Source organism: Candoia aspera, chromosome 3 (genome assembly GCF_035149785.1).
Source record: "Candoia aspera isolate rCanAsp1 chromosome 3, rCanAsp1.hap2, whole genome shotgun sequence".
Lineage (NCBI taxonomy): Eukaryota > Metazoa > Chordata > Lepidosauria > Squamata > Boidae > Candoia > Candoia aspera.
Window position 1 is genome coordinate 120667846 of NC_086155.1, and position 27009 is coordinate 120694854.

General features: G+C 36.7%; 1 protein-coding gene across 1 annotated transcript; it reads left to right on the forward strand.

Annotated features, from left to right (window-relative positions):
* The first annotated feature begins 1564 nt into the window (after window positions 1-1564).
* On the forward strand, window positions 1565-26381 carry CLPTM1L (CLPTM1 like). The gene is made up of 17 exons (XM_063298727.1): window positions 1565-1914; window positions 3684-3784; window positions 5142-5331; window positions 5984-6129; window positions 7655-7733; window positions 9570-9687; window positions 10500-10594; window positions 11135-11219; window positions 12484-12587; window positions 13755-13820; window positions 14746-14796; window positions 16572-16654; window positions 17642-17676; window positions 19119-19174; window positions 19273-19317; window positions 20368-20483; window positions 24075-26381. Exons 1-17 carry the CDS (start codon window positions 1732-1734, stop codon window positions 24157-24159), a joined length of 1638 nt encoding a protein of 545 aa, XP_063154797.1. The 5' UTR covers window positions 1565-1731; the 3' UTR covers window positions 24160-26381.
* The last annotated feature ends 628 nt before the right edge of the window (window positions 26382-27009 follow it).

A 27009-nucleotide genomic window follows, 5' to 3' on the forward strand; every position in this document is an offset into this window, starting at 1 on the left:
ATTATATAATAAAATTGCCACTGTTCCACGTCAATAATACAAGAAAAAACGAGGCTGAAATGAAATCTTGAAGGGAGCAGATGTTCTACAATGTCATGATCAATAAACTTAGTTTATTAATTGGTGTTAATGGCTATTCAACTAATCAACATATTCAACACTGTTTCTATTGCAAATCTAGGCTGAAAACCAACCCAAAAGGTCAAGGATTTATATAAGAAATTGGATGACATTAAACCAGCTGCTTGTTAAAATCTTATCTAAGCCCAAACTACATTAAAAGGATTTTCACAAATTAGGATTCTTTTAAAATGCAAATAACAGATGTCTGTTTTCAGCATTAAAACAGGCAGGGTGGGTGTGCAGGTTGGTTACAGTCCTGAAGTAAACTCCTAATATTGGCACGTGGTACAAGTTGAGAATCCTTGACACATGCTTGGCTGCCTTAAAGGCTGCATTTATGAAACGTATGGAGCCAAAAAGCTCAGTTATTTAACACATGCACCAGTGTACTTTCACTTATCAGTTCGCTATTTTTTTTAACGGTTGAAAATTACTGTTGTCTGAAACTGAAAGAACTGCCATTTGGGATTCCCACTAAGTGGATGTTTGTCATAAGGTGAAGTCTTGTTCGCCCAACCTCAAAATATAGTCTGCTTCAGGTTCAGACCACCTTAAAGCATAGTGCACTACCAGGGAGCGGTAAAATGAAAAATGTATACTCATTAATGTATACTCGGCCTCAGCCTTGTGTAAACACAGCTAAATAATTATATGAAAGGTTAATAACTGCTTCATCCTAAATACATTTAAATGTAAGTCAAAGGATTTATATTACATCATGTACATTTATACATAAGTCTCACCAATGGGATTTAGGAATAAGGTATGCTACTAGATGCTCATGGTGTGGGTGAATTGACAACTGCCAAACAAGACCTTAAAAAAAAAACACAACTATGCTGACTTCAAACGTCTGCTCACCTCTCTGTCAACTACTAACGCTGCCATCTTTGTTAAGCAATGTGTTTCCATAATACATATTTTAACAAGCTTATGGTTTATTAGCATGTCCAAACACAACGTCACATGCTATACAAAGTTTGTCCTGGGCTCCAGAGTATTCTGTTTGGACAATATGATAAGCCACAAAGCTTGGCTGACCTGTTAAACGTAGCTGCTTTTTAAACTGGATTGTGAGAACACGGCTTCAGGTTATAATTGGACCAAGAGATAGCTGGAACCGTTCCTCCTGGCTCAGATTTGAGTTCAGATCTAAGAATGCATAGCATACCGTAGAAAGCTGTCTAAAACCAAATGGGCAAATCTTCCTAGAATACTTCCTACAAGAAAGTAATGCCCCTTTAACTCGGGCTACCAGATCTAGGCTGCAAAAAAAAAGAGTCCCGCGTACTATACGGAGAAGCATCTTTTAAATGACATGCAGGAATCTTCGCGCTGTAAGGAATACGCGAGGGCGGAAGAAAGATGCGGAAAGGCCCGCTCCTGTTTCCATTGTCCAGTAAGAGACTACGTTTCCCAGCACCCTCCGCGCAGCCGCCGCGTTTCCGTTGTCGAAGGAAGGGAGATCCGAAGGAGGGAAGCGGGTGGGGAGCTGACCCCGCTCGTCTCGGGCAACGGCCCCAGAGTTGCAGCGCTCGGTGTCGTGCGCTGCTGCCTGTGGTGGGTGGTCGATGCCGGTGGCGGCCGCGGAGCTGGTCTGGGGGGGCGATGCTGCCGAGGCGCAGCTCGCTGACGGGGCTGGCAGTGGGGCTGTTTGCCGTCTACGTGGCGCACACCTGCTGGGTGATGTACGGCATCGTCCATACCCGGCCCTGCCTCGCTGCCCTCCACGACGGCGAAGGCAACGACGGCTGCATCCGGCCTTACCTGGCGCGTCGGCCCAAGCTCCAGGTGAGACCTCCTACTTGGGCTTTACTTCTTCCCACCCGAGTACTACGTACAAATGAGTGGTAATTGTTGGCGGTGATGCAGTGGCGCTTCCTGATTGGGGTGGGGCGGAGCGGGATAATGGCTCTTCTCCCCCCCCCTCCCCCTTGGACTGAGATGCAGGAGAACTTTGACAGGCTGGATTTTGTGTTTTTTTTTTACTGCAGTTACACGGAGGATCACCGCTGCAATTCGGATTTCTAAAGCAAAAGCCCCTTACCTTGCAGCTAATGTTAAAAACGTTGGAAGGGTCTTGCTAGAGTAGACTACAGATTATTTAACGGTTTCCAAAGATCCCAGTTGGCCTTAAACAGTCAGATTATCTCATAGTTCAGTGTTGGTGTCAGCACCTTGCCCCGGACTCTTGTTCTGTGATGTGCTGGTCTACAGGGACCCATCACTCTAGCCATGAAAATAGGAAGGTTGAAATCCAATATATGTAGAGTTCACCAGCTGCAGAAAAACTGATCTACTGTTGTAATTTCTGCCCTCTCTGATGTTGGAAGCATATTGCAAACCAGGAAGTGCTGCACCCACATGCACCCACATGCACCCTCCGTGTCACCCTTCAAAACTGGCTTCCACTTTGCTTCATTTCTTTTTGCCCTTTCCCAGTATGAAGGTGATACTGATCTTATAGGATTTTTGTAAACTAGTAATCAGCAGCAATCAGCAGTTGTGGACCCTTGAGCCAGAGTTGATCACCATCCCATTATCAGTTTAAAACATATGTTATAATGGGATTAAATAGCCATTTAATAAGCACCAGGCCGTATGTAGTAGTGCTAGTAATGACTTGGAACTTTATTTTTATTTTTTCCTTAAACTTTTGTATGGGGGAGTTATAGCTATTTACCATATGGCAGACTTGAATGTTGCCTTTTTCTCCTTCCTTTTCCCAATATGGCAGTGTACTGTTTTTTCTAATTTGCCCAGTACTGTCCACATATTATGCTTCCAGGAGCAGGATTTTTCTGGGAGCTGCTGCTCAGAAGTTGAAGGATAAAAAACAACAGTTTTATATAAAACTGTAGCCTTCAAAGGGAGTTCAGTGCCATTCCCTGCTCTTCATTCGTCTACTAGAATGAGCTACATATGTTCAGTAAACATAAAGTAGATGTACTGCATGGGCATGTATTGGCATACTTAAGTATACCACCCTCCAATCTATAGCAGTTGCTGCTTCTCTACCAAATCTAGAGTGAGCACTAAATTTTGGTAAGCACTAGTCAACTCTTTTGAAACTTCCTGAATTAAATTTACTCAGCTTTTCCATATGTTGTGCTTTCGTCTTTTCCCAGTTTTTCCAGATTTTGAAAGATTGGGGGTGGGGGTGGTATCTTTAATTTGAATTGAACAGGGTGTACAACTTGTACCCCTCCAAGAAGATAGTTGTGGATGACTCATATATTATGGTTTATTACTTGTCGATACCTCTGTATCTGCAGTAGGCAGATACAGGAGACTTGTTAAGTTCTTGGTAAACTACAGTGAATTGACTAGTGGGTTCCTTTCTTTGCTCAAATGAGCAGGAAAAGGAAGTTGTAAGCATTTTTTTAAATCTCATTTTTTCAGTTTGACCAAACCATGTGGGCTTTGAGGAAGGGAGAGAGAAGAGTGGCAGCATGAGTGGGGCAACTTGCCATCCAAGATAAAAGAAATAATGATTAAGACAGGAATCTTTAAGGTGTCCAGCAAAATAGCAAGTATTAACGATCTTTCTTCTGTTTCAGCTAAGTGTTTACACAACTACACGCTCAAACATAGGCACTGAAAATAATATCGACCTGGTTTTGAATGTGGAAAATTTTGATGTCGAAACTAAATTTGAAAGGTATTGTGAATTTATTTGTACAGTTCCTACAAAAGACTTCTTTTGTGCCCATCCTTCAAATCAATTAAGTAAATTATTTAAATTTAAATAATTCAAATAAAATTATTTTAATTCCTCTTTATTTTAGTGGCTGTATTAACATATGCTTAAATCATATAGAAATGCCACTTATTTACTGCCTAATATGTTTCATGAAAAAACTCAGGTCATATATTGTTTTTTCTTTTTGTATTTGCAAAACAGGTCACAAGATACCAAACTAGTCTGTCTGACCCTTCAGTTTTAGCCACATTTATTAGAAGTAAGCCTAACTGATGTTAATGGAGTTTACTTCAAGATATTTGATATTCTGGATTTACACGTGTTATTGTTGCTGAGTCCATAAATTTTCTGTAATTTAATAACAAAGTTTATTTCTGATTATCATTATCCACTGCTGCCTTGCTGTAATTCTGCTACGTGGGATGGGCAGAAATTTCTGGTACTTTTTTCTGCTGCTGTTTCCAGTGGGAAGGGAACAAAAAAAGTAGTGCTTCTCATGCAGGGTGGACTTTGACAGAAATCTCAGGAGAACATTGCTGTCGTCTCTTTCAAAAGTGAAAGTAACCATTTTTCCCCCTCCTCTGCTACCATCAACTCTTTTCTCATTTATCTATGTAAAATAGTTTCAGTTCTTCCTGGTTGGATTTTTGGAGAGTGAAGTAAAATGGGAAATGACAGTAATGGCCTGCGAGCAGGGCGTTTGCTGGACTGCAGAAAATATAGACATTGTAGGAGGAAAGCCATGTTAGTCTATAGTGGCAAAAAACCGGGAGTCTGGTAGCACCTTTTCGGATTAACAGATTTTATTAAAGGCATAAGCTTTTGGGAACTGCAGCTCAGTTCATCAGGTGCATGAAGTGGCTGTAGGGAATGCAGGGAATCTTGCATCTATATTTATGGTAAATGGTTTTGTGCTTTTGTCAAATGTGGCACTTACAAATTCTAGTAATTTCAAAATGTTCCAGTATATGGTACTCTTTTATTTTATTCTATTATTATTATTATTATTTATTAAATTTATATGCTGCCCAACTCCCAGTGACTCTTAATTAAGCATTTATTTAGAGTAAAATTAAGGACTGCAACATATTGGAACCATTCATACTGAAATTCAGAATCTAAACTAGTTTGTGACTGTTATTTTAGCATCCTCTGTATAATGTACTTCAAGCTTAATTATGCAAGTTTTCAAATAATGAAGAAAAATCTCATTTGTGACATTTAAAATGCTAGTAATCCATGTTTGGAATTAAATATGAATTTACCTTAGGTCTGTGACTCAGTTTAAGCATTTTTATAAACTATTTTTTTTTAGAACAGTTAATGTTTCTGTACCAAAGAAAACAAGAAATAATGGGACATTATATGCCTACATATTTCTTCATCATGCTGGAATTCTGCCTTGGCATGATGGCAAACAAGTGCATATGGTAAGCCCTCTCACTACTTACATGGTACCTAAACCAGAGGAAATCAATCTTCTTACAGGAGAATCTGTCACCCAGGTGAGATAATTTTTCCCTCTTTTGGGGTAGGTTTCTGAAATCTTAAACACCAGCAAATGAAATAAAACAGTGTTGATATATTGTTTGTATGGATTCGTTTTTTCTTGATTTCTGTCAGCTACAAATGGGTGTGCTTAGAACATGAACCTGCTCTTTTCACTTAATTGAAAACAGGGCAGAGACAATTGGTTACTGTAGCCGAGAACATTTGTTCTTCGGTGAAATATCAAGGTGGTTTCTATCACTTTTCTGTTATCAATTTAAGAAATACATGCATTTCTTTGATATTAACAAAATATATGCAGATTAGGTAAATGCTTTCTCTCATCTGTCCTGAACCTAACAATTCAGTATCTGCTTTATTCTGAATTTTTTTTAAAAAAGATGTATTTTTGAGCTATCGTTTCTGCCTTTGTAGAAGTTTGCAAAATGACTCCTCTGTTACTGTGATTTTGAGTTTTCCCCTCAAACAAAATAGTTGTCTAGAGGGCTGATGCAAGGAGAAGAACAGAATTTTAGTGATAAGCGATTGTAGTATTTAAATAATCATAACTAAAATGTCAGCTTTATTCTGTTTTTGCAGGCATATATGTTTGCAAAGTCATTCTAAATCTTGTATTTTTACATTTGTATTTTTTTCTTAATTAAATAGCAAATTGAAGCAGAAAAAAAGCAGACTTATGCCCTAGATGAGCCTGTGTCACACTGGAGGTCTAGGTTGACCTTAAATGTTATGGTGGAAGACTTTGTCTTTGATGGATCCTCTCTTCCAGCTGATGTACACAGATACATGAAAATGTAAGCTAATAATTGATTTTGTTTCTGATAAAGTCCACAGACATATTTAAATATAGGATAAAGAATAATCTTTAATATAGCTTACAGCAGGGGCAAATAACTTTTTGCAACTGATGGCGATATTTTTATTTCTCCAGTCTCCAAGATCGTAAGTCTTAGGGTAACGTGTGCAAAGTAGCAATCAAAAGAGAGTGGTGCAGCCTTCCCTAACTTGGACATCCTCTAAATATGTGAACTTCAGCTCCCAGAATTCCCCTTCTGGAAGATGCCAGAGTTGCTGCTATTGCAACACATTTTTCATTTTAAGATTACTTTTAACAAATGACTCAGTCTTTGAATACTATTGTGTTGGGTTTGGGAGCTTTGAAGCTAACTGAAACCAAAGTTGCCTAGCATAGTAGTAAGGTCATTATTATGCGTTATTTACTCAACTATAAAGTTATATATTCAAACCTTTGATCAGTTATTAAGCTTTCCAAATTCCAAACAGTCTTGAGCATGACATTATTACTTCCTCTAAACTACTTCAGATGTTGGTGATATAAAAGGGATAGTCACTTGTATGTTGCCTTGAGCAACTTGAAAGAAGTTGGGATACATATAAAAAATTGACTGCATCACTTAATGTAAACTGAGAGTTTCTTCTGTACCTAACTATGTAGAACTTCCACTATTTGTATACAAGAGGATATGTTTAACAAGGAACTTAAAATCAGGTCTCTTAAGAAAACCGCCTTTTATCAAACTTAATTGCCATATTCATAACCATTTTTTGCCTTTGGGATCAGCAGCATATCTGGCTATTATGTTGTTTGGGGAGGGCTCAGTGATATTCCTCTATTTTGTGGTTCTGAGGTATGAATTTTGTGTGTAAAGGAGATGCCTACCTTCCATATTTACTGATCCAGATAGAAAATTCCTTTTTCAATCCAAAAATGAATTAAGTACAGGTAGTCCTCATTTACCACAACTGGGACTGGCAACTTCATTGCTAAGTGATGTGGTCCTAAAGTGAAAAATCTCATGACCACACCATATTTAAGATGGCAGTTCATCAATTCCAACTGCAGTTATTAAGTGAATCACCATTGGTCATTAAGCACGACATCACATGACCACAGCTTACAACTTCCTGCTGGCTTCTCCATTGACTTTGCTTGTCAGAAATCAGCTGTAAAGGTCACAAATGGCAATCACTTGACTGCGGGACGCTGCACCATTGTAAATGTGTGCTGGTTGCCAAGAGCCCGAATCGTGATCACGTGACTGTGGGGACACTGACAGCTGCAACTTGAAGGACTGGCCACAAGTCTGCTTACTCAGCACTGTTGTAACTTCAAAAGGTCGCTGAACAAATGGTCAGCAAGTGAGGACTACCTGTATATGTTCAGTCTAAAACATGTCTTATACGGTATAGGATATACTAGGACACCTGTTGCATATTGTAAAATTATTTATTTATTGAGCTAGGATGGAAGTCTTCATCAAAATGATGTATTTATAATAAATCCTTTTTAAAATGTAGGATACAGTTGGGCAAGACAGTGCATTACCTTCCAATATTATTTATTGATCAGCTGAGCAACAGAGTGAAAGATTTAATGGTAAGTAACAATTCTGAGGGGTTTTTTGAATATACAGTCTGTTTCTCTCTTTTTTCAATTTATATTTACTGAGAATTTTACATAAAGTAAAAGACAAATCTAAAGAAAAAGATAGGAAAAAAGAAAAAGGTGTAAGGAAAGAAAACTAAAATTATGAAAAAATAATGATTTCCAACCTTCTCAACAGATGTTGACAAATCCTCCCTCTTATCTCTTCCAGAAATCCCTTCAACCTCATAATAAATTCTCATCTTTTGCCATCGTTAAATCCATAAATCATCATTTCACTTTTTTTTTCTTTTAGCAAAAAGCCCATAAAAGGTTTCCAGTCCTATAAAAAAGCACTTGTTTTCTCCCTGCCCAAACAGGCCAGTTTTGCCATTTCTGCCAAGTCTTACAGTTTTACAGTCCATTCTTCCATTGTGGGAATTTCAGTACTCTTCCATCTTTGTGCATATGATAATCTTGCTGCCATTACCATACACTGTACAAAATTGATCTTCCACGGGTCTTTTCTAGTTCAGTATCCATAAGCCCCAATAATAGCCTGCTTCTCTCACTGAACATATGTCCCACAGCAGCTTTTCATAAAACTGCAGTCAGTGCAAATATTTTAGAGGTAATTCTGTTTCTTTTGTAAAGCAGAATAGGTGCAAGAGGAACGTTAGAAGGCTAAACGAAAGGCCTAACAAGAGTGTTCTTCTGTATTCCTATCATAGCTAGGCCGGATGCCAAGTTGAAACTCCACAAGCAGCATATGAGGGTAACGTGATTTGTCCTCATTTTCCCCAGCATTTTATACAGGAAAGCTAACTGCCACTGGTACCTTACTGCCATTAGAATTTCTTCAGCTGTTTGAGTTTGGCAGGCACCACCACGTCTTCACGTGTTCAAAGTATTTTCTTTATGGTTCCAGACCAATAAACCTTGCATTGAATTCCATAGTGTATTCATGCACCTTGGGTCAAGATTTTGATCAGTCTCGACTCATGCAGTCACTTATTTGAGAGGGAGAAAAAAAGACTGTTCCTTTTTCTCTACACTAATTTCATGTCCTCCTACTCCTACTAACCGCCCTTTTTCGAAGTGAAAAAGTCCCAGACATAAGTCTTCTTCAGGGGAAATTTGTTTTAATGATGTGCTTATTTTTAAATACCTATTATATAGCGCAGGTTAAAATAATAGGAAGAGTATAGTATTTAAAAGATCATTTTAGCAAATTGTGAGTTACAGTTTTCATCTTCTCTGCTATAGTACCTACCTGCCCCAAACAGCCTTCTCCCCCAGATCTGTACAGCCCTGCTCTGCTGTCCTTCTCAGGCACTAGGCAAGGGCTTATATGAGCCCATTACTGAAACTGAGCATGCTCTTACTTTCTTGTCGATTTTTCTTCCCATGGCATGGCCATGTCTATGTTATTTTAAATTAAGTTGTTTTTTAAAACCTGCGCAGAGTTGTGCGTTAGTTGGCAGCTGAAGATGGATGGATGGATGGATGGATGGATGGATGGAAGGAAGGAAGGATGGATTTTACAAGAGATACTTTGAATTGCACTTTATATTTAGTCATTATCTTATTTGAAGTTTAAATAATTTAAATATAATTTCTACCACATATGAGACAATTATTATTTGCAAAAAAAAACCTTAGGAGATACTGATTTCATAAATATTATGTAGAAACGTTTCTGAATAATACTGTTTTTCTGTTAGATAGTTTGGAAAAAATATATAATTAGAGGCTTAGCCATTTTTAACCACTCTAGTACTGGTAAGAAATATTTCAAATAATACCCAGTTTATAATTAAGCTTGTGAAATGTTTTAACCTAATGCAGATTATAAACCGTTCAACGACAGAGCTTCCACTTACAGTGTCATATGATAAAATATCATTGGGAAAACTCCGGTTTTGGATTCACATGCAAGATGCTGTGTACTCTCTACAGCAGTTTGGTAAGCCTCTATTTCTGGGTTATTTATGCAGGTGCAGTGGAGCCTTTGATGAACAGGTTAGAAATTCCACATGAACTTAATTTTTTTAAAAAAATTAATTTGGATTCTTACAGTATTTTGGATTTATGATTCAATATTAAAAAGATTAATTTGAAGTCAAGGGGCTCTGTAAAGTGTGCTGGCTTTCTTTCACTTGCTTATACACGCTTAACAGTGAGACTATTCCTGGTTTGGACAACTTTCAGTCTGCAAATGGGAAAGACATGAGTAAATGCCCCTAAAGCTTCATTTTCTGCCTAATATGATAATCTACTATTTCATCCAGCTCCCTGTTTATAATGAAACTGTGCAAGAATTATTTCAATATTTACAAAATACTGGTTTGGATTACGATTTGTTCCCTTCTGCACAATGAGTGGAGTCCAAAATTAATGCTGATCAGCAGCAAACAATCCTTTACGAAGTGTTAAATATATTTTACGTTTTATCTGTTCACCTAGCCATTTTTTCTATGCTCAGTGACAGCAGTTTACTGCAATCTCCTGAATTTTTCCCCATTCCTACTGTTAGAGAATCAGCCCATGAGCTTCTGCATGCAGCTTCTCATCAACAAGAAGCATCTTTGAAATCATAGAGATCATGCCCTTTACTTGCTGTTCCACCTTTCCAGATTGAAAATTGGATGGTATAACTGAATGAACGATGTAAAGGAAAAAAGAAACCGAGTTTTTATTATTTTAAATTTAACTTAAATTTCTAGGAACATCTGTTTCAGCTTTATGATAAGACATATATTCTCTTTATTCTTCTAGGTTTTTCAGAAAAAGATGCTGATGAAGTAAAGGGAATCTTTGTGGATACAAACCTCTATTTTCTTGCTTTGACATTTTTTGTTGCAGCATTCCATGTAAGCAGATCATATGTTTTTTAGACAATAATACTGCTGTCTGATATACATCTAATAATATAAATTTCTATTGATGTATACCAAGATCCTGCTTCATATATACTAGTATATATATCAGACACCTGCTTAAAATAGCTCTAGTTCGATTCAAGAACATGTTTCAAGCTGGATAGCTTAATGAACAGCTAGAGTGTTGAATTTGGATGTAAAGAACTCAGATTGAAATACACATTTTTTTTCTAATACTATGGTAAAAGAAAAAATACAAAAGATAGCACTGAGAGTTGAGCAACTCTGTGGAACACTGTTTGTAAAGAGAAAGAGTGCTTTCCTTCTTTCAGCATCCTGAAATATTGTCAAACTTAGCTACTGTGTATCTGATCAAGTGTAAAACTGTAGTAAGCTTAAGATGCAAGGTTATGCCAGCTCTAAAACTGTTATGATACTGGTTTTTATTTTATGTATGTATGTATGTATGTATGTATGTATGTATGTATATAAAAACTGTGTTGATGGTATCGTGATATTTTGCATTTGTAGCTTCTCTTTGATTTCCTTGCATTCAAAAATGACATCAGCTTCTGGAAGAAAAAGAAGAGTATGATTGGCATGTCTACAAAAGCAGGTACAGAGGATATTTACCTACATGTTTCCTTGTTATTTTTCCACTATTGGCAATGCATACAGCAATTTATTCTAAGAAAATACAACCATGAGAATTTTGTTTAAAATTCTAAATAGTTGTTGTAAAATCATGGCACCCGTATGAATGACTATAGCAATATAACTGAATGTTACAGAAGTTTGTTGAGGGTGGAATTTTATACTGCTTCTAAAATTATGATACACTCCACTGTGGGAATGGCAAATCCTGTCCATTAGTATTGCGGCTTCATTGTTGTCATTCCTAAGCAGCGTGTCCTGACTTAAGCAAAAAACCATGCTGAGATGAGGAGATTGTCTCTAGTGTTTAGCAACTGCTCTAATAGACAGAACAATCCTACCAAACTGAAGGAGCGTGGGAAACCCAGACAGATAAACCCAAAACTCAAGGCGGGTCTGCTCTGAGTTTCTTTGAAGGACAATTCAAAGCCTCTAAACTACGCATGCGTTTTCCCCCCTGGATAGGGGCCCCTTCCTGCTCACCATCCGTACTCATGACACACTGTGTGATGAGAGAGTGCAGCACAAATCAGGCAAATTCTCAGGTAAGCTATCAAAGACCATCATTGCTTATGTGGGAACCACCAGTTAACCCCCACTGCAATGCCTTCAAGGTAGTAGCCCTCCCTGGTACTAGTCCCTCCAGCACTACTATATGCTGCTGCTAGGAAAAACTTGCTAGAAGAACCCATCTGTCTCAGTGCAGACAACTCTGGGTATTAGCAGACATGTCTAGAAAATGAAATGCAATGGGCAAATTTTTTTGCAGGTGGATTAGAAGTTTTTTCCTTACGATGTGCACTTGCTCCAAATCTTTTCATTCTGTTCAGTGCTCATTATTATTCTACAGTTTTAAAAATACTGGATTCTGATTATTGTTGGCTGGTTCTATGTGGTTATGTAGAAATCTAATTATTCAATCATTTAGGTGTGATCGTGCTATGCCAAAATATATTTTGGTTCTGCAGGTTGTGTGAAGCTAGCCATTACAGTTTGCAAACTGTAGTTTATGTCTTAGTATGTTGTTCAGTTCAATTCAACCTGGTTGTTGTTTATGTAGAAAACTATAGTTTAACAAAAAATGGTTTATATTTGTGGATCCAGTTTAGGTTGTTTTTCAAAATAAGTAGAGAATTTTCTCAAAAGCATCCAGATTTCTTTTTCCAAATTGTACAATGCGGTCTTTTAAAATCCACAGCACATTAATGTGAATTCTTTTCATGCAGTGCTTTGGCGATGTTTCAGTACTGTGATCATATTTCTTTTTCTGTTGGATGAGCAAACAAGCTTATTGGTACTGATTCCAGCTGGTATTGGAGCAGTGATTGAGGTGAGTCCTCGTTCATCTCTATAATGTATAAGCGCAGACAGATGAGTTCTGAAAGCAGCTTAGTAAGAATACATGGATTTAAATTGTCATGATTCAATTTATTTTAATAGGTCAGAACCAGCTTAGCTGCCAGTGATTTGTCTTTTAAATCAATTTGTAAATTGAACTAATGATGATGGAAGTTAGTTGAACAATATGTCATATGTGAGATTTGAAAAAATTAGCTGAGAACTGTTTCAGTTATTTGTTTGATGGGCTGCAAATGCCCTGCTTGCAAAGTTTTCCTGTTTTGTATAGTAAGTGCTTCTATTTCTGCTCTTCTGGATAATTCTGTCCTGCTGGTCATACAGAGAAAGTAAGAGCAATGCAGGACAAAGAAGTTCTATTTTTTCACCACTGGAATTTCCAGCATCCATTACCCACAGATCATTAGGTGTAGCTTTACTGACTTAAGAGCTAGAAACATTTTTATCTTTTAAAGTAAAGATATGATTGTCAGGCAAATTCTGTGCTAGATTTCTTTTCTGAGCCTTTAGTATTATGAATCTGAAAGGCTGATTCACTCATTTGATAGCTCACACCCTTTCTCTTGAGACTTGCCTACTTATATGAACCTGAGAACATCTATATTAGTTATACTTTGGGGTCACAAAGGTAACTGCAATTACATGTTCTACCCATATGATAACCTTATTGCACAATAGATCTCATATAAGAAGGGAAAACAACAAGCATGAAATGGCTTTGTAAGAATCATCTGAGAAATTAAGATTTCTATATTTAAAATTTGAACATAAGATCAAAAGAAAATGCTTATTTCAGCATATGTTAAAAATAATTGAGTTGATATGTAAAGCTTCTACTTTTGGAGTGAGTGATGTCCTAAGCAACAGTACTCCTGTTGAAGGTTGGAGATACATACCATTTTATTGTGGAACCACCTATCTAGGAACAGCAAAGCTGTTCACTTTCACTCTTATGCAGTCATTGTTAAGCAATCACGACAACTTGTGTTCTTTCCAAGACTTAGTTATCCTAACTTAGAATTAAATGCCCGTGCCAAGGAATTCAGGTATCAGTTATAATTAAATTTCATAATCAGGTTATAAAATGAGACAGGTAAATTTGTGATACATTAAAATTTTGAAATCGTATGTTAACTTCTAGCTTTGGAAAGTGAAGAAAGCATTGAAAATGACAGTTGAATGGAATGGTCTGATACCAGCAATAAAGGTATTTCATTTTTTAAAAAAATGTTTTTATATGAATTACTCAAACTATTCAGTCTTGGGTTTCCATCTGCAGTAGGCTAATTATACTGTAGGCTGCAAAGGGCTAGGCTACTAGGTATGTACAAAATGTGTCCCTCTCCAGAATGGAAGAGGTTGCATGTGGTGTGCCTAATCTATGATACAGATCTGTATCATAGACAGCCTAGCACTTTGGAATTGAATCTTTACAGTGATTGCCCAGATAAAGCCTTAATCAACCTTAAATAGAGGATTTGGAATTTAGATGTACAAAATGACAGGGCCAAAATCATCTGTCCCCGTTATGGCCCAAGTGCAGGTTCTCCATGGATGATTCTGGTTCTCTCTATAACATCCTATGTTTCACATAGGAGGCTTTTTACCTTGGCTCGAATTGGCACACTGCCTTTTATGGAGACTATAGGCAAATATACAAGTCTCCCATACAACAATCATGTGTTTCTGCTCAAACACAGAGGCTGAGTCAGTAATTCTTGTATTGTTACACTAACCATTGTACCATCATGGCGCCTGGCACTCATAAACCCAATGATCAAAAATCTTAGTTATCTTTCTTTTTTTTTATTGGATAAAGAGTTTAAACATAAACTTACATATAAACAGAATTACACATTACAATACTAATACTTACGGGGAGAAGAGAGAAAAAAAAAGAAAAAAAATCTTAGTTATATTTCTGATCAAGAAATAACAGTCTGTCAGATAGAAATGAATCTAGTTACAGTGTTTTATTGATGCTGTCAGTTTAGCCATTTGCGCCAATTCCATCAACTTAATCATCCAGACCTCCATTTAGGGAATCTGTGCATTCTTCCATCTTTGAGCATATAAGAATCTTGCTGCTGTTATCATGTACTGATTAAATTTAATTCCTCCATTCTGTATAGTTTGGTGCTTTTACTGAGTCTGAGAAGAAAACTGAAGAATATGATACTCAGGTAAATTAACCCTATACAATCATGTTTAGTGTTGTTCTTATTTGACTGATTGGTGAAGTTTTTATGCTAAAGATCTGATACCGAGTTGATTACAGAATCAAGATGGGAAGGAGTATAGCATATTTTTTACTATAATGATGGCAGTTCTGTTGCTCTTGAGCATCCCAGCAGCCTAACATACTAACATCCAACAGGTTAGAAAAGTTAAAATGTCATCATATGAGAGAGTCAGTTAGAGCAACTCCATGAAACTGATGTGTGAAAATAAAGGGAGGCATATGAGAAAAGTCCTCATAAATCTGCAGTGATGGAAGATCTATAATGATGTCTACAAAAAATAATTTACCTTTTCCAGACAAAAATCCAAGGTCAGTTTTTTTAATAATATGGCCTCCAGTTGAAAAGTATCTGTACTAGCCCATGAAGGAAGATTGGGATCTCAATGATGAATTGTCCAGAGAACTATAATCCAGTGTTAATATCTACACAAAGTGCCAGGCAGTTACAATTCTGAACCAGCCAAGATGTCAGAAAAGGGAAGGTATTAAAACTCCTTGTAACAATACCCTTAGAAGTTCTTGGCTGGTTTTCTCTAGCCAAACAAAGTAATACAATTTGTATCTAGCCATTTAAGTAATATTAGTTGGAAGTGATCCTGCACATTAATTAGCCTGTATCTAAAGCAGGAGGACAAACGTTTTTCCAGACCTAGGATCACAGTTGGCATTTAAGTGGCAAGCTAAGGGCTATACTTTAAAAATTGTGGGTAAGACCACAGAAACCAAATCCGATTTCATGTTATTTATATTTAAATGTAATTAAAACTAAATACCTCAGTCATGTATTTAATAATTTTTATCCTCTGTCACATTAAAAATTACAACTGGATGACAACTTTTAGAGAGCTCTAGAGACTATTCCCAAGAGTTTCAGCCCTGGAGATATTATAGAACATCTTTTCCCTCTTTCTAAAAATATGTCTGTCTGGAATATTGTGGTTTTTTCACTCTAATTTTGGTTCTGTGGTCAGAACTTCAGTTCTTAGATGTGCTTGAATATTCAGTATTATATGGAAAACTTCATTTTTTAAATTTTAAATAATGGTATACTGCCTAGTGGGTCTTTTACATTGAGGATAACAAAACTTTCATCTTATACTGAAATTCAAGAGCTGGCTGAAATGCCCAGATTTTATTCTAGTGGGGCCTCCTTTTTTCCAGCTTTTACTTACCAATATATGTGTATTTGATGTAACACATTGAATGTTGAATCTTGGAATAGTTGGTCCTTGATCCAAATATGCATCAGGTTTTACCTCTCAACATAGCAAATTACTGTATAGTAGCAGTGTTATAATGATAAAGGTAAAGGTAAAGGTTTCCCTTGACGTAAAGTCCAGTCGTGTCCGACTCTAGGGGGCGGTGCTCATCTCCGTTTCTAAGCCTTGGAGCCGGCGTTGTCATAGACACTTCCGGGTCATGTGGCCAGCATGACGACTCGGAACGCCGTTACCTTCCCGCCGAAGCGGTACCTATTGATCTACTCACATTTGCATGTTTTCGAACTGCTAGGTGAGCAGGAGCTGGGACGAGCAACGGGAGCTCACCCCGCCGCGCGGTTTCGAACCGCCGACCTTCCGATCGACAGCTCAGCAGTTTAACCCGCAGCGCCACCGCGTCCCATGTTATAATGATAAAAGGGGAATAATCCATGGTGCCATTTGAAAGAAAGTTGAATATAAATATATATGTAGAGTTGATTTTTTTTCCCCTCAGGCTATGAAATATCTGTCATATTTGCTATATCCATTGTGTATTGGAGGTGCAATTTATTCTTTGTTGAATATCAAGTACAAAAGGTAAGCTTTACTTTAAAAATCTAAAGCATATATCTTAAAATACCTCTTTAATAGTATAAATAAACAGTGCTACAATGCTAAAAAATGTGCAGTTCCAACATCTCATAAATCTTGTCTCTTCCTCAGCATTATATAGATAGATTCTCTCAGTGCCTTTTCTAATCAAAACCTTCTAAATCTTTCTATTAAAAGTTGGTAGCAAATTGTACAACTTCTCTTCTGAAGCTGCCAAATTGGAAAGTGGTCATTACAGGAATAAGCATGCATGAAATGCTAATTTTAAAAAGCCTGCTTGTGTAGCATTGGATCATATCCTACTCAGTACAACTTTTTCAGACTTTTCTGATCTAAATACCCTAAAGTCAACATTCAACGGACATAAAGAATTTCTTAAACTAATTACACATAAGCAAATAGCCTTTGCAAATGTTGAAAACTATGGAGGGGCTTCTTTTTAAAGCTGAGATGCTTTCTTGTTTCTCAAATACCATCTAGCATTAATTCAGATGACTGAAGCTGCCAGTGTAGAAATATAGAAATAGGTCTATATTAATTTTATTTTTACTTTTTGTTCTCAATTGCTTTGATTTACCATCCTCTTTTTGTATTGTATTGTATTGTATTGTATTGTATTGTATTGTATTGTATTGTATTGTATTGTATTGTATTGTATTGTATTGTATTGTATTGTATTGTATTGTATTGTATTGTATTGTATTGCCTAGAGTGGTGTGAGATTATAATATATTGCGCTTTTATATGTTCTAAGTATTGTACTTGACTGCCCATGCCATGCCATGCATATATATATACACACACACACACACACACACACACACACACACATACACGAATGACTTGAAAGACATGTGCTTTATGTGAAGTACATAGAAAAATTGGAGAGAAGAAAGAAGTTGATGTGTTGATTGTGCTGTTTTTTTAAATGATCAGGAATGAAAATAATGTTCTCCTTTTCTTTTTCATAAGCTGGTATTCATGGTTAATTAATAGTTTTGTCAATGGTAAGTATGAGCTTTTACTGCTTTTCTTGAAACCTAGTTCTTTAAAATTATTCTCAAAAGGAGTTGCTGAAGCATAGTATTTCTGGAAGTGTATATTTATGAATAGCCGTAGTTAAATTCTTGCTAGCATACACTGCTTCAGAGCCTAAATAGGAAAATCATGGCTATAATCCAGCATGACTTAGACCAGTTCCAGTATTAGGCCCTGGGATTGTCCAGTGGAATAGCAGTTGAGAGAGCCTGTTCTGGAAAAGGAAGTATCCACATACGATCACAATCCATTTCATTTATTTTCATTAACTTTCTACAGGCTAATATATTAGGCTGGTACTACAAGTAGTCCTCAACTTACGACTATTCATTTAGTGACCGTTTGAAGTTATGACAGCACTGGAAAAAGAGGCTTACAACCAGTCCTCATACTTACAACTGTTGTAGCATCCCCACAGTTATGTGATCAGAATTCGAGAGCTTAGCATCCAGCATTTATTTATTTATTTGTTTATTATCCCACCTTTATTATTTTTATAAATAACTCAAAGTGGAGAACATACCAAGTACTCCTTCCTCCTCCTATTTTCCCCACAAGAGCAACCCTGTGAGGTGGGTTGGGCTGAGAGAGAGTGACTGGCCCAAACTCACCCAGCCGGCTTTCATGCCTCAGGTGGGACTAGAACTCTCAGTCTCCTGGATTCTAGCCTGTTGCTGTGCCAAAGTCACATGATTGCTATTTGTGACCTTCCCAGCCAGCTTCTAACAAGCAAAATCAATGGGGAACCACATGATTCACTTAACAAACATGTGATTTGCTTAACAACCACACTGCTTAACGATGAATTTTCCTGTCCCTGTTGTGATCGGATCATAAGTCGAGAACAACCTGTGTGATTGGATTTCAATAGGTAAAGCTTAGATGCTGCTCTAGTAATCTCAGTTTTAAATTTGCTGAGGGTAAAACAAAGCAGGCTTTTTCTTCAATTTCTTAGCCATACTTTTATACTAAATTATTATAAAGTAGTCTCTTTCAAATCAAGCTGAATACCTGATGTCTTCACAGACACATGCATGAGATGGGCAGCTCTATAAATCATATATATAAAATAGATGAATAGTTTGCCATTGAGTTTTTCTGGGATTTTTTGTTTTTATTGATTTCCCACTCCAGCCTATAGCCTTACTTCTTCAAATATTAATATAACACTTCTGTAATTGAAGTTTTGTAGGGTTCTTCTGCATTTTCACAAAGAATATGAGCCAAACATTTTCAATCCCTAGAATGAGCTATGATATGAAGATGGGTAAGAGCCTAAATTTGAAATAAAAGCTCAGTATTAAATTGTACCACACTTAGTGTATCGTGATGTGTAAAAGCGGTAGTAAATAAAAAGGGATATGAATTTTTTATTCTATAGTACCAACAATGTGATTCTTTTCTCCAACAGGAGTGTATGCTTTTGGATTTCTATTTATGTTGCCACAACTTTTTGTAAATTATAAGGTAATTAACAATTGAACCCAATATTGTTACACTTATTTTATCTAACCTTCACTACTTTTAGTATATACTGTATGACCTTCTTGTTATCTTCCTTTCAGATGAAATCTGTTGCACATTTGCCATGGAAGGCATTCACGTACAAAGTAAGTTAATTACTTTGGCTGAGCTATTAATTATTGCTTGAAAATCAAGCTGCAGTTGGAATTTTATTTATCAGCCTGATATTACCAAAAAAAAGTCAACGAAGTTACTAAGCAGTAACTCTGATAGTATAGTCTATATAGCATTGTTTCTCAACCTTGACAACTTTAAGATCTGTGGACTTCAATTCCCAGAATTCCCCAGCCAGCATGCTAGCTGAGGATTTCTAGGAATTGAAATCCACAGATCTTAAAGTTCCCAAGGTTGAGAAACACCGCTATATAGAGAAGCATCAGGTCTCACACAGATGGCAAAGCCCATAGCCTGATTTGAAACAAATACTTGGAACACTTCTATTCCTCAGGTTCCCTACATAACTACTTCTAAATTCCAGAGAATCTTGCAAAGACCAGCTTAGAATGTAGAGTCAGAAGCTGCACTTTGGCCATGTGCACAGGAATCTCAAGGTGGTGTTTACATGACTTGTAAGTGCAGTGCATTCACCAAGCATAATTAATAATGGCATTAGCCACGTCACCCATCAGGTCAGTCAAAACCCACGATTTGTGCAGCCTGCCTGGAGCTGCATTGGTAAAGTGGGAGAGGACACCAAGCACTTGGCTCCTACTTGATGGCCCACGAGTTGAATGAGTCTATTAGCTGCTAGATTCAGTTTGTTGGGTCACGGGTGGGTAAGTCTGTAGTCTAGATCCTGACTCAGTTTGGGGAATTATATCTCTCTCCCCTCCCCAAGTTTCTCCTTGTAATTTTTGTCATATTAAGGATATTTTTTAATAAGTTACAAAATCATTTGAATGTTGCATATGGGTTTTGCTTGTTCTGGATTTAAAAGATATTTTCCTCATTTACAGAGAGAAGGGTCATCTGACTATAACCTTAAATTGAGGGGTTTTTTACCTTTAATTAAACTATTCTGTTTAAATACTGGGTCATCAAAAACAGTTGATTTGCTTGAAAATTTGTTCTTCTGAGAGTAACAAGTTATTTGCATGCAATTAAATAAGCTACATCCTCTTGTCTATTACTTGCAGGCATTCAACACGTTCATTGATGATATTTTTGCATTTATTATTACTATGCCAACATCTCATCGGCTGGCTTGCTTTAGAGATGATGTGGTGTTCTTGGTGTACCTTTACCAAAGATGGTATGTTTTTTTTTCCCCTTTAACTTTCTTCTCACTAGCTAGTGACTTAGTTCTTCTACCAAGGGAAAAAAAATAGACATTGTGTATCATGTATGGTTAAAAAAATTGTTTATTGCATTTGAGTTAAAATTGGTACTGATATTTGTAACATTGAAATTTTATGATAGATGGGGAAGAAATTGATTATTCAAAAACAACTCCTGGTATTTTCACATTAAGAATTCTAGTCCTAGTATCTATGGTAGTTCTTAGTTGCATTATTGTTAGGCATTTATGAAGTCATGATAACTGCCAACTTACAATGGCAGTTGTGGCAGTTCCAGTTGCTGTCATTAAGTGAATCCCATAGGGTCGTTAGGCACGATGTCACATGATCGCCATTTGTGACCTTCACTTCTGGCTTCCAACAAGCAAAGTCAATGGGCAAGCTGGCAGGAGGTGGCAAATGGCAATCACGTGATGTGCCTAATGACCACACAGGATTCGCTTAACGGCTGTAAGCTGGTGCAGTCACATGACATGCTTTGCAACCACGTCGTTTAGTGATGGTGAAACTGACAATTGCCATCATTAAGCAAGGCAATTATTGTTGTTAAGCGCTGCAAGCTGGTTGCCAAGCACACAAATCATGACTGCAGGGACACTGCAACAGCTGCAACTACAAGGACCAGATGTAAGTCTCTAGACTTGGAATCATCCAAAACACATTCCAGTTTGTTCCTGAGAACAATTCAGGAGTTTTAAATGCTGCTAATGCACCTGGACCAAATTATGAAACCAAGAAATATTTTAATTAAGTATACTACCATTTTACAATTTTAAGGGATCCAAATTCGTCTTGCAATAACAGATGATGTAAGTTGACACTTATTGCTAATTAAAGTTGATCTAAAGTATCAACTCTACTTGCCCGTAATTTTCAGACTGTTATTGCCCTAAACTTTAAGTTTGTCATATGAATAAGTGTCAAAATTATCTTTCCAACATCTTCCAAATATGTCTTCCAGCCTTTAATTCAGGAATACAACATAATTATTGCTAAAAGTGGGACCACGTTCCTGCTATGATATCAGAAGAGTTACACAAGTTATTTCTAATTATGCCCATAATAGATACTTTATTTAGTTACTTAAGTTTCAAAAAGAGCTTCAGGTTAAAATATAAATCCAATGAAAATCTGAAAATCAGTAAAGGATAACTCCCATACATATTGTATGGTAATTGTAACTTAATTAAAGAAAACCTAATTTCAGGGTGACTGGCATCTTCCCCCTCCCAGGAGACATTGACTGTCTCCCTGATCCAGCCCCCAGCTTCACATAGAATCCAGATGTGAATCTATAGTAACTCCTACGTGGTCGAGCTCATTACATAGAGCATCCTATCTATTTTCTCAGAATCAACAGGCCAAAAAGAATTCCAGGTACAATAGTCTCAAGAGATGCTATCACATTTACCCCATTGGACCCCACTAAGTGAATTTATTTACCAAGGCTTCTGTGCTGCTTTTTTTTATTTACTGAGGTGCTGAGCATCTTATAAACTGCCAAAATAGGGTTAAAAACATTAATCACACTAACCAGCACTCCATAACAGTGCCACCACTGGAATTAGGTTAAACCTCCACATCCCAGGCATGCATGCATGCATGTATTCATTCATGGTCCAAGGCTCAGTCACAGAATTTTAAAAATATAGCACACTATTAACACATGTTTAAGTGTGTGTATTTATACATTAATGGTGTGCTGTATTTTTAAAATTTGTAGGATTTCTCTGTGTGTGGTGTGTGTTTGTGTGTAAAGAGAGAGAGGGAGAGAAACCCAATAAACTTAACATTGCATAGAAGGGACCAGATGGTTCCTATAAGCTACAAATACTTTCCTAAAGAGCCAAATCTTTGTGGCACCTAGCTCAGTAAGGTAGAGGAAGACCAGCTATCTGGGGGTAAGCTGTTCCACTGAAAGGGCCTTATCTCAAGAGAAATTTCACGCCCAGTCCTGTAGATGGGATTCCCTCAAGGAATGGACCCTCAGCGAGCCTTCTCTTCCCATTCTCACTGGGTGGGTAAATTCAGTTCTGTGGTATCATAGGTGTCCAGGCCCTGGGCCATGTAGGATTCCAAGCTGAAAACCAACACCTTGAATTGCACTGGAAGCTGACTAACAGCTAGAGCAGCTCTTTGTGTAACAAAAGATTGCACAAACTTCTCACAGTGGCCCTTTGCAAGCCCTTCATGAATCTTGTCTCCTCAAAGGGAGCATCCGCTAACTATGGCTGCTGGTATACACTCTGCGGATGCAGTATGGGTGGAAATCCAGAACGGTTGTTTGTATTCATTAAAAATAACTTCTCTGCTTGTTTTAATTTTACCCTTATTCTAGAAAATATTACTTACAATTATCTTTTACTTTGCATGCATATTATACAGTATCTTTCCAAGTTTTTGCAACATTCTGTTTTATGTATTTTTATTTTCATTCACAGTCTCTTCACTTAATTCTTCAGTCAAGCATCTTTTTTTCATCTCTCTCACTACTGTAACTCCACCCGCTTCTATGGCCCTTTATATCATATTTCTTTTTTGCTGTGTTCTAGGCAGATTCTTTATCGTCTTTCTTTGTTGCTACTTTCCATTCATTCTGTTTGGCTACCACTCTATTTTACAATGCTCTGTTATATAGGAATCATATTTTCTCTTTTTGCAATTATTCTACTTTCACTTTAGTTTCTTTCATGTCTTTCCTTTACTTTCATATCCATTTTTCACAAGATATTCTCTTGACACTACACTACCAAATAATTACTAATTCAGAATGTTGCCCAATTTTCCCCATTATCACCATTCACTGGAGTGTAACATACAGCTGTCACCAAGTTATGAATTCCTATTTTGATACATATCCACAACAGTCTAGATGACACATAACTTTCTGAAATATATTTTAGATTTTTTTATTCATAATTAACACCTTCATTTCCATGTATGTTTTCATCAAATCAACTCCACAAGTTCAGGCACCTTCATTCAAATTTATTACATTGTTCTCTCTAATTTCACAGAGACATAATAGACCAATTTTTCTTTCATTTCATTCATTAATTCATGTTCTACGCCAAGTGCTTCTCTTGCATTCCAAGTCACCATCTGCCATATGCAGTGGAGGTTAGCAAATAGACCCATGAATATTGACCACCACTACTCAGCATGACTTCAGTCAGTCAAGGCTTTTACATAATGTTTTTGGTTGGATAAAGGAAGACTGAGTTACTAGCTTTAATCATACTTGCTTCATATGCAGCATTCCCTGCTTATGGTACTGGTCAGTTGCAACACACTTTGGCTAGTCCACAAAGGTAACAAAGTACTTTGTTTACTTCAAGCACATTTGTGCTATTTTGTGGAAAGGAGAATCTCTATCTGGAGGCTACCTGCAAGCTAACATGTGGTTGCCCACATCCCACCACCTTTGACACACAGGGTACAATTGATTTTTAGTCATACGAGAACATACACATTAAGAATAGCAAAAATAGAAGCATGAGAAGATTCTGATTAAGGAAATGTCACCATTTTTTTTTAACCCTAAGGCTTTATCCTGTGGATAAGAGCAGAGTGAACGAATATGGAGAATCCTATGAAGAGAAGCTGAAAAGAAAACCCCACAAAGAATAATTTAAGATATCGCTAGGAAATTCTTTGGATTGATACTGGCTGCACATGTTGTTTGACTTTTAAAAAGAGACAAAGCAAAAGAGTATTCTTCAGAGCTTGGGACAGAACTTCATGGACATTGTATCATCTGCATTGCCAAAATATGTTATGATTACCTTTGGATTTGTTTTTAAATTATTATTTGGGGTTCAACAAGGCTGCCAATATTTCTGCCAGGTGGTTAACATTTTGAATTCCTTTGACAATTTCTGCATAAATATTTGTGTCTGTTCCGCTTAATGTCTTGAACCCTCCAACAGCTGGCATTAAGGAATATACTGTACATTTAAATTCTGCTCTTCAGCTTATGAACAAGAAGAACATACTGTGAATGATTATGAAAAGGTAACAAACCGACGAGGACAAGGACCTGCCCTTCGCTTTCAGGCTTTTCTGTAAAAAGGTTTTGGACCAATCCTTGGCATGATCCAGCCAAAGTTCAGTCCTTTTTATGATTTTAGGGAGGGTACATTCCTCTCTCACTCTTTGAAATCATAAGGATTAAAAATATTTGGTTGGCTGGATTGTGTCCCTTATTTTGTATTATGTTTCCTGATGTGAGCATTTCATTTTTTTGAACATGTCAGCTATGCTTCTTATGTGAACCTAATTACAGCAGCAACCATATGAAGACATGTACCCTAAATGGTATGTATCAAACCATTCTAAGCTGGTCCTGGATGCAAAGCTTGTAACTTTAAAAACATATTAGCATAAGTCAACTAAGTACATGGAGCAAATAGTATTCTAGTTTGGGGGATGAATGTTTTGGTACGCACAGCAAAATGCTTTTGTTCAACTCTAAAGTTGGAATTTCTTGATTCCACTAAACAGGATCTATTTTCTAAGGTCAAAAGTCATTATGTTTTCAGTCAAAAACATGTTTTTAGAAGAATGTAAATACATAGTTGCATGACACACTATTGTGCCAATGATACTTCGGCAGGGAGACTGTAGACCTTTTTCATTCTAAAATGATACAAACCATAATGAGGAGTGGTCTGAAGCAACAGGCAGGCAGAAAATAGAGGCCTCAAGAAAACATTACAAAGGAAAATCAGTTCAAACTCTACTGGTAAGGAAATTTTAATTTTCCAATTGCCATGTTTTGTTTTGGTGCAGGGGCTTAAACTTTTATAATGAGCCTTTTTATAAATCTGGATGCTGTGTTTATTAATCAAAATGTTTATATTTCATGTGAGATACAATTTTAAGCATGTTCAAAATGCAAGTTTAAAAAACCATTTAGACTGGGGCATGAGCTTTAATAGAACTGCTGTGCTACATGTTCTTTTCAAAACTAATCTCCATTGACTTCCATGAAATTGTCACATCTAGTCTATGGGATTGCCTTTTACTTCTCAAATCCAGAACTCTGGACAACAATCATGGAGTTCCTGTGGATCTGTGTGACCCACATGTAAGGAATTGATGGGGGTGGGGAGAGAGGGCTGCCACCTTGTGCCTAGTTGTGCATGCTTAAGGCCACTGATTGAATGAGACTTGAGTATGCTTAATAGTGACTTTATTGCCAAAAGGTTTTGCTTTTGATATTGCTGAATATGCATGTGTATCTTCCCCGCTACAGTTCCAGAAATCCACTGGTGCTTAATTCTTAAAGATAATATTAGGTGGCTTATTTTAAATTATTAGGAAACTTTACCAAAAATGAGTTCATTCCAGTCTAAAGTAGTTATGTTCAATCCCACTCAGATTAATGGAGCAAATAGTGACTAACTTAACATTAATTATGGGACTAAAGTATAACTAATTTAGCCTGGATCCAATAATAATTGACAATTTTGGTCACTCCCAAGCTTTCATTTTGCTCATTTTTCTTTTATTTTTGTACAGCAGAATTTAAATTATTAAATGGAAGAAAAATATTGTCATGATCCACCCAAATGCAATTTTTTAAAGGTTCCAACTATATAAAAATACCTTGGCGGAATTATTAATATTACAAGTTTCTTTGGTTAATGTTGAAAACTAAAAAATATCATTGCTTGGTTAAATGACTTGCAGTACAAATACTGTGTGATTTAAATGAAAACAGTTTGTTTTAAATTTGAATTAGGAATGTAATTGGAAACATGAGATCTGGTTACCTTCTAATCCTGTCAATTATCTTTGTTTCCTCCACGCTGTATAGAAATAAATGTTAATATATACATCAACACATACATCTACACCATGTATGGTATTTCTCAACCTCAAATTCTGATTATATTGCTGAAAAGAATCATTGATTTAATAGAAATTTCACACATTACCTTTGATTTGGAAATGCATTTTAGGAAGCGGTTGAAAGTTGAACTTTTCTACAAGATGGAAAGTAGCGGCCTCTGGAAAATCATTCTGATTTGCAAATAGTGTGTCTTAATGATGTATACTAAAGCTTGAGTAGTGGCTACAAATATGCGAGGCACAAATCACTGTATGAACTGGTAAAATTTACCCCATCACAAAGGCATATTTTATTTCTTATTATAGAGTCATAGCAATTTTAAGCATACTAAAATGCAGTAAAAACATCTTGAGACAAAACATTAAAACAGAATAATAGTACTTAATAAAAAAATAGACATACACATAATGACAGTCACAATCAATCCCCAAAGCTCCCTGGAAAACCTTGGTCTTCAAAAGCTTCCCAATTTCCATATTGTAGGCGCCCTGATGGAAATGCAGCATCTAGCCTCTCCTATTTAGGCAAATTGCTATTCATTGCTCTCCCATCTATGCTTAAGATTACTATAGGAATAATGTGTATCTGGAATATTAGAAATTCAATCATCATTTTGAGCCTGG

Bases quoted from the DNA above. Each gene is read 5' to 3' on its own strand.
- CLPTM1L (XM_063298727.1), top strand. From the start codon at position 1,732: ATGCTGCCGAGGCGCAGCTCGCTGACGGGGCTGGCAGTGGGGCTGTTT. The intron at 5,332-5,983 runs GTGAGATAATTT...TTAATTAAATAG, and splicing joins CAGGAGAATCTGTCACCCAG to CAAATTGAAGCAGAAAAAAA. The intron at 19,318-20,367 runs GTAAGTTAATTA...TATTACTTGCAG, and splicing joins GGAAGGCATTCACGTACAAA to GCATTCAACACGTTCATTGA.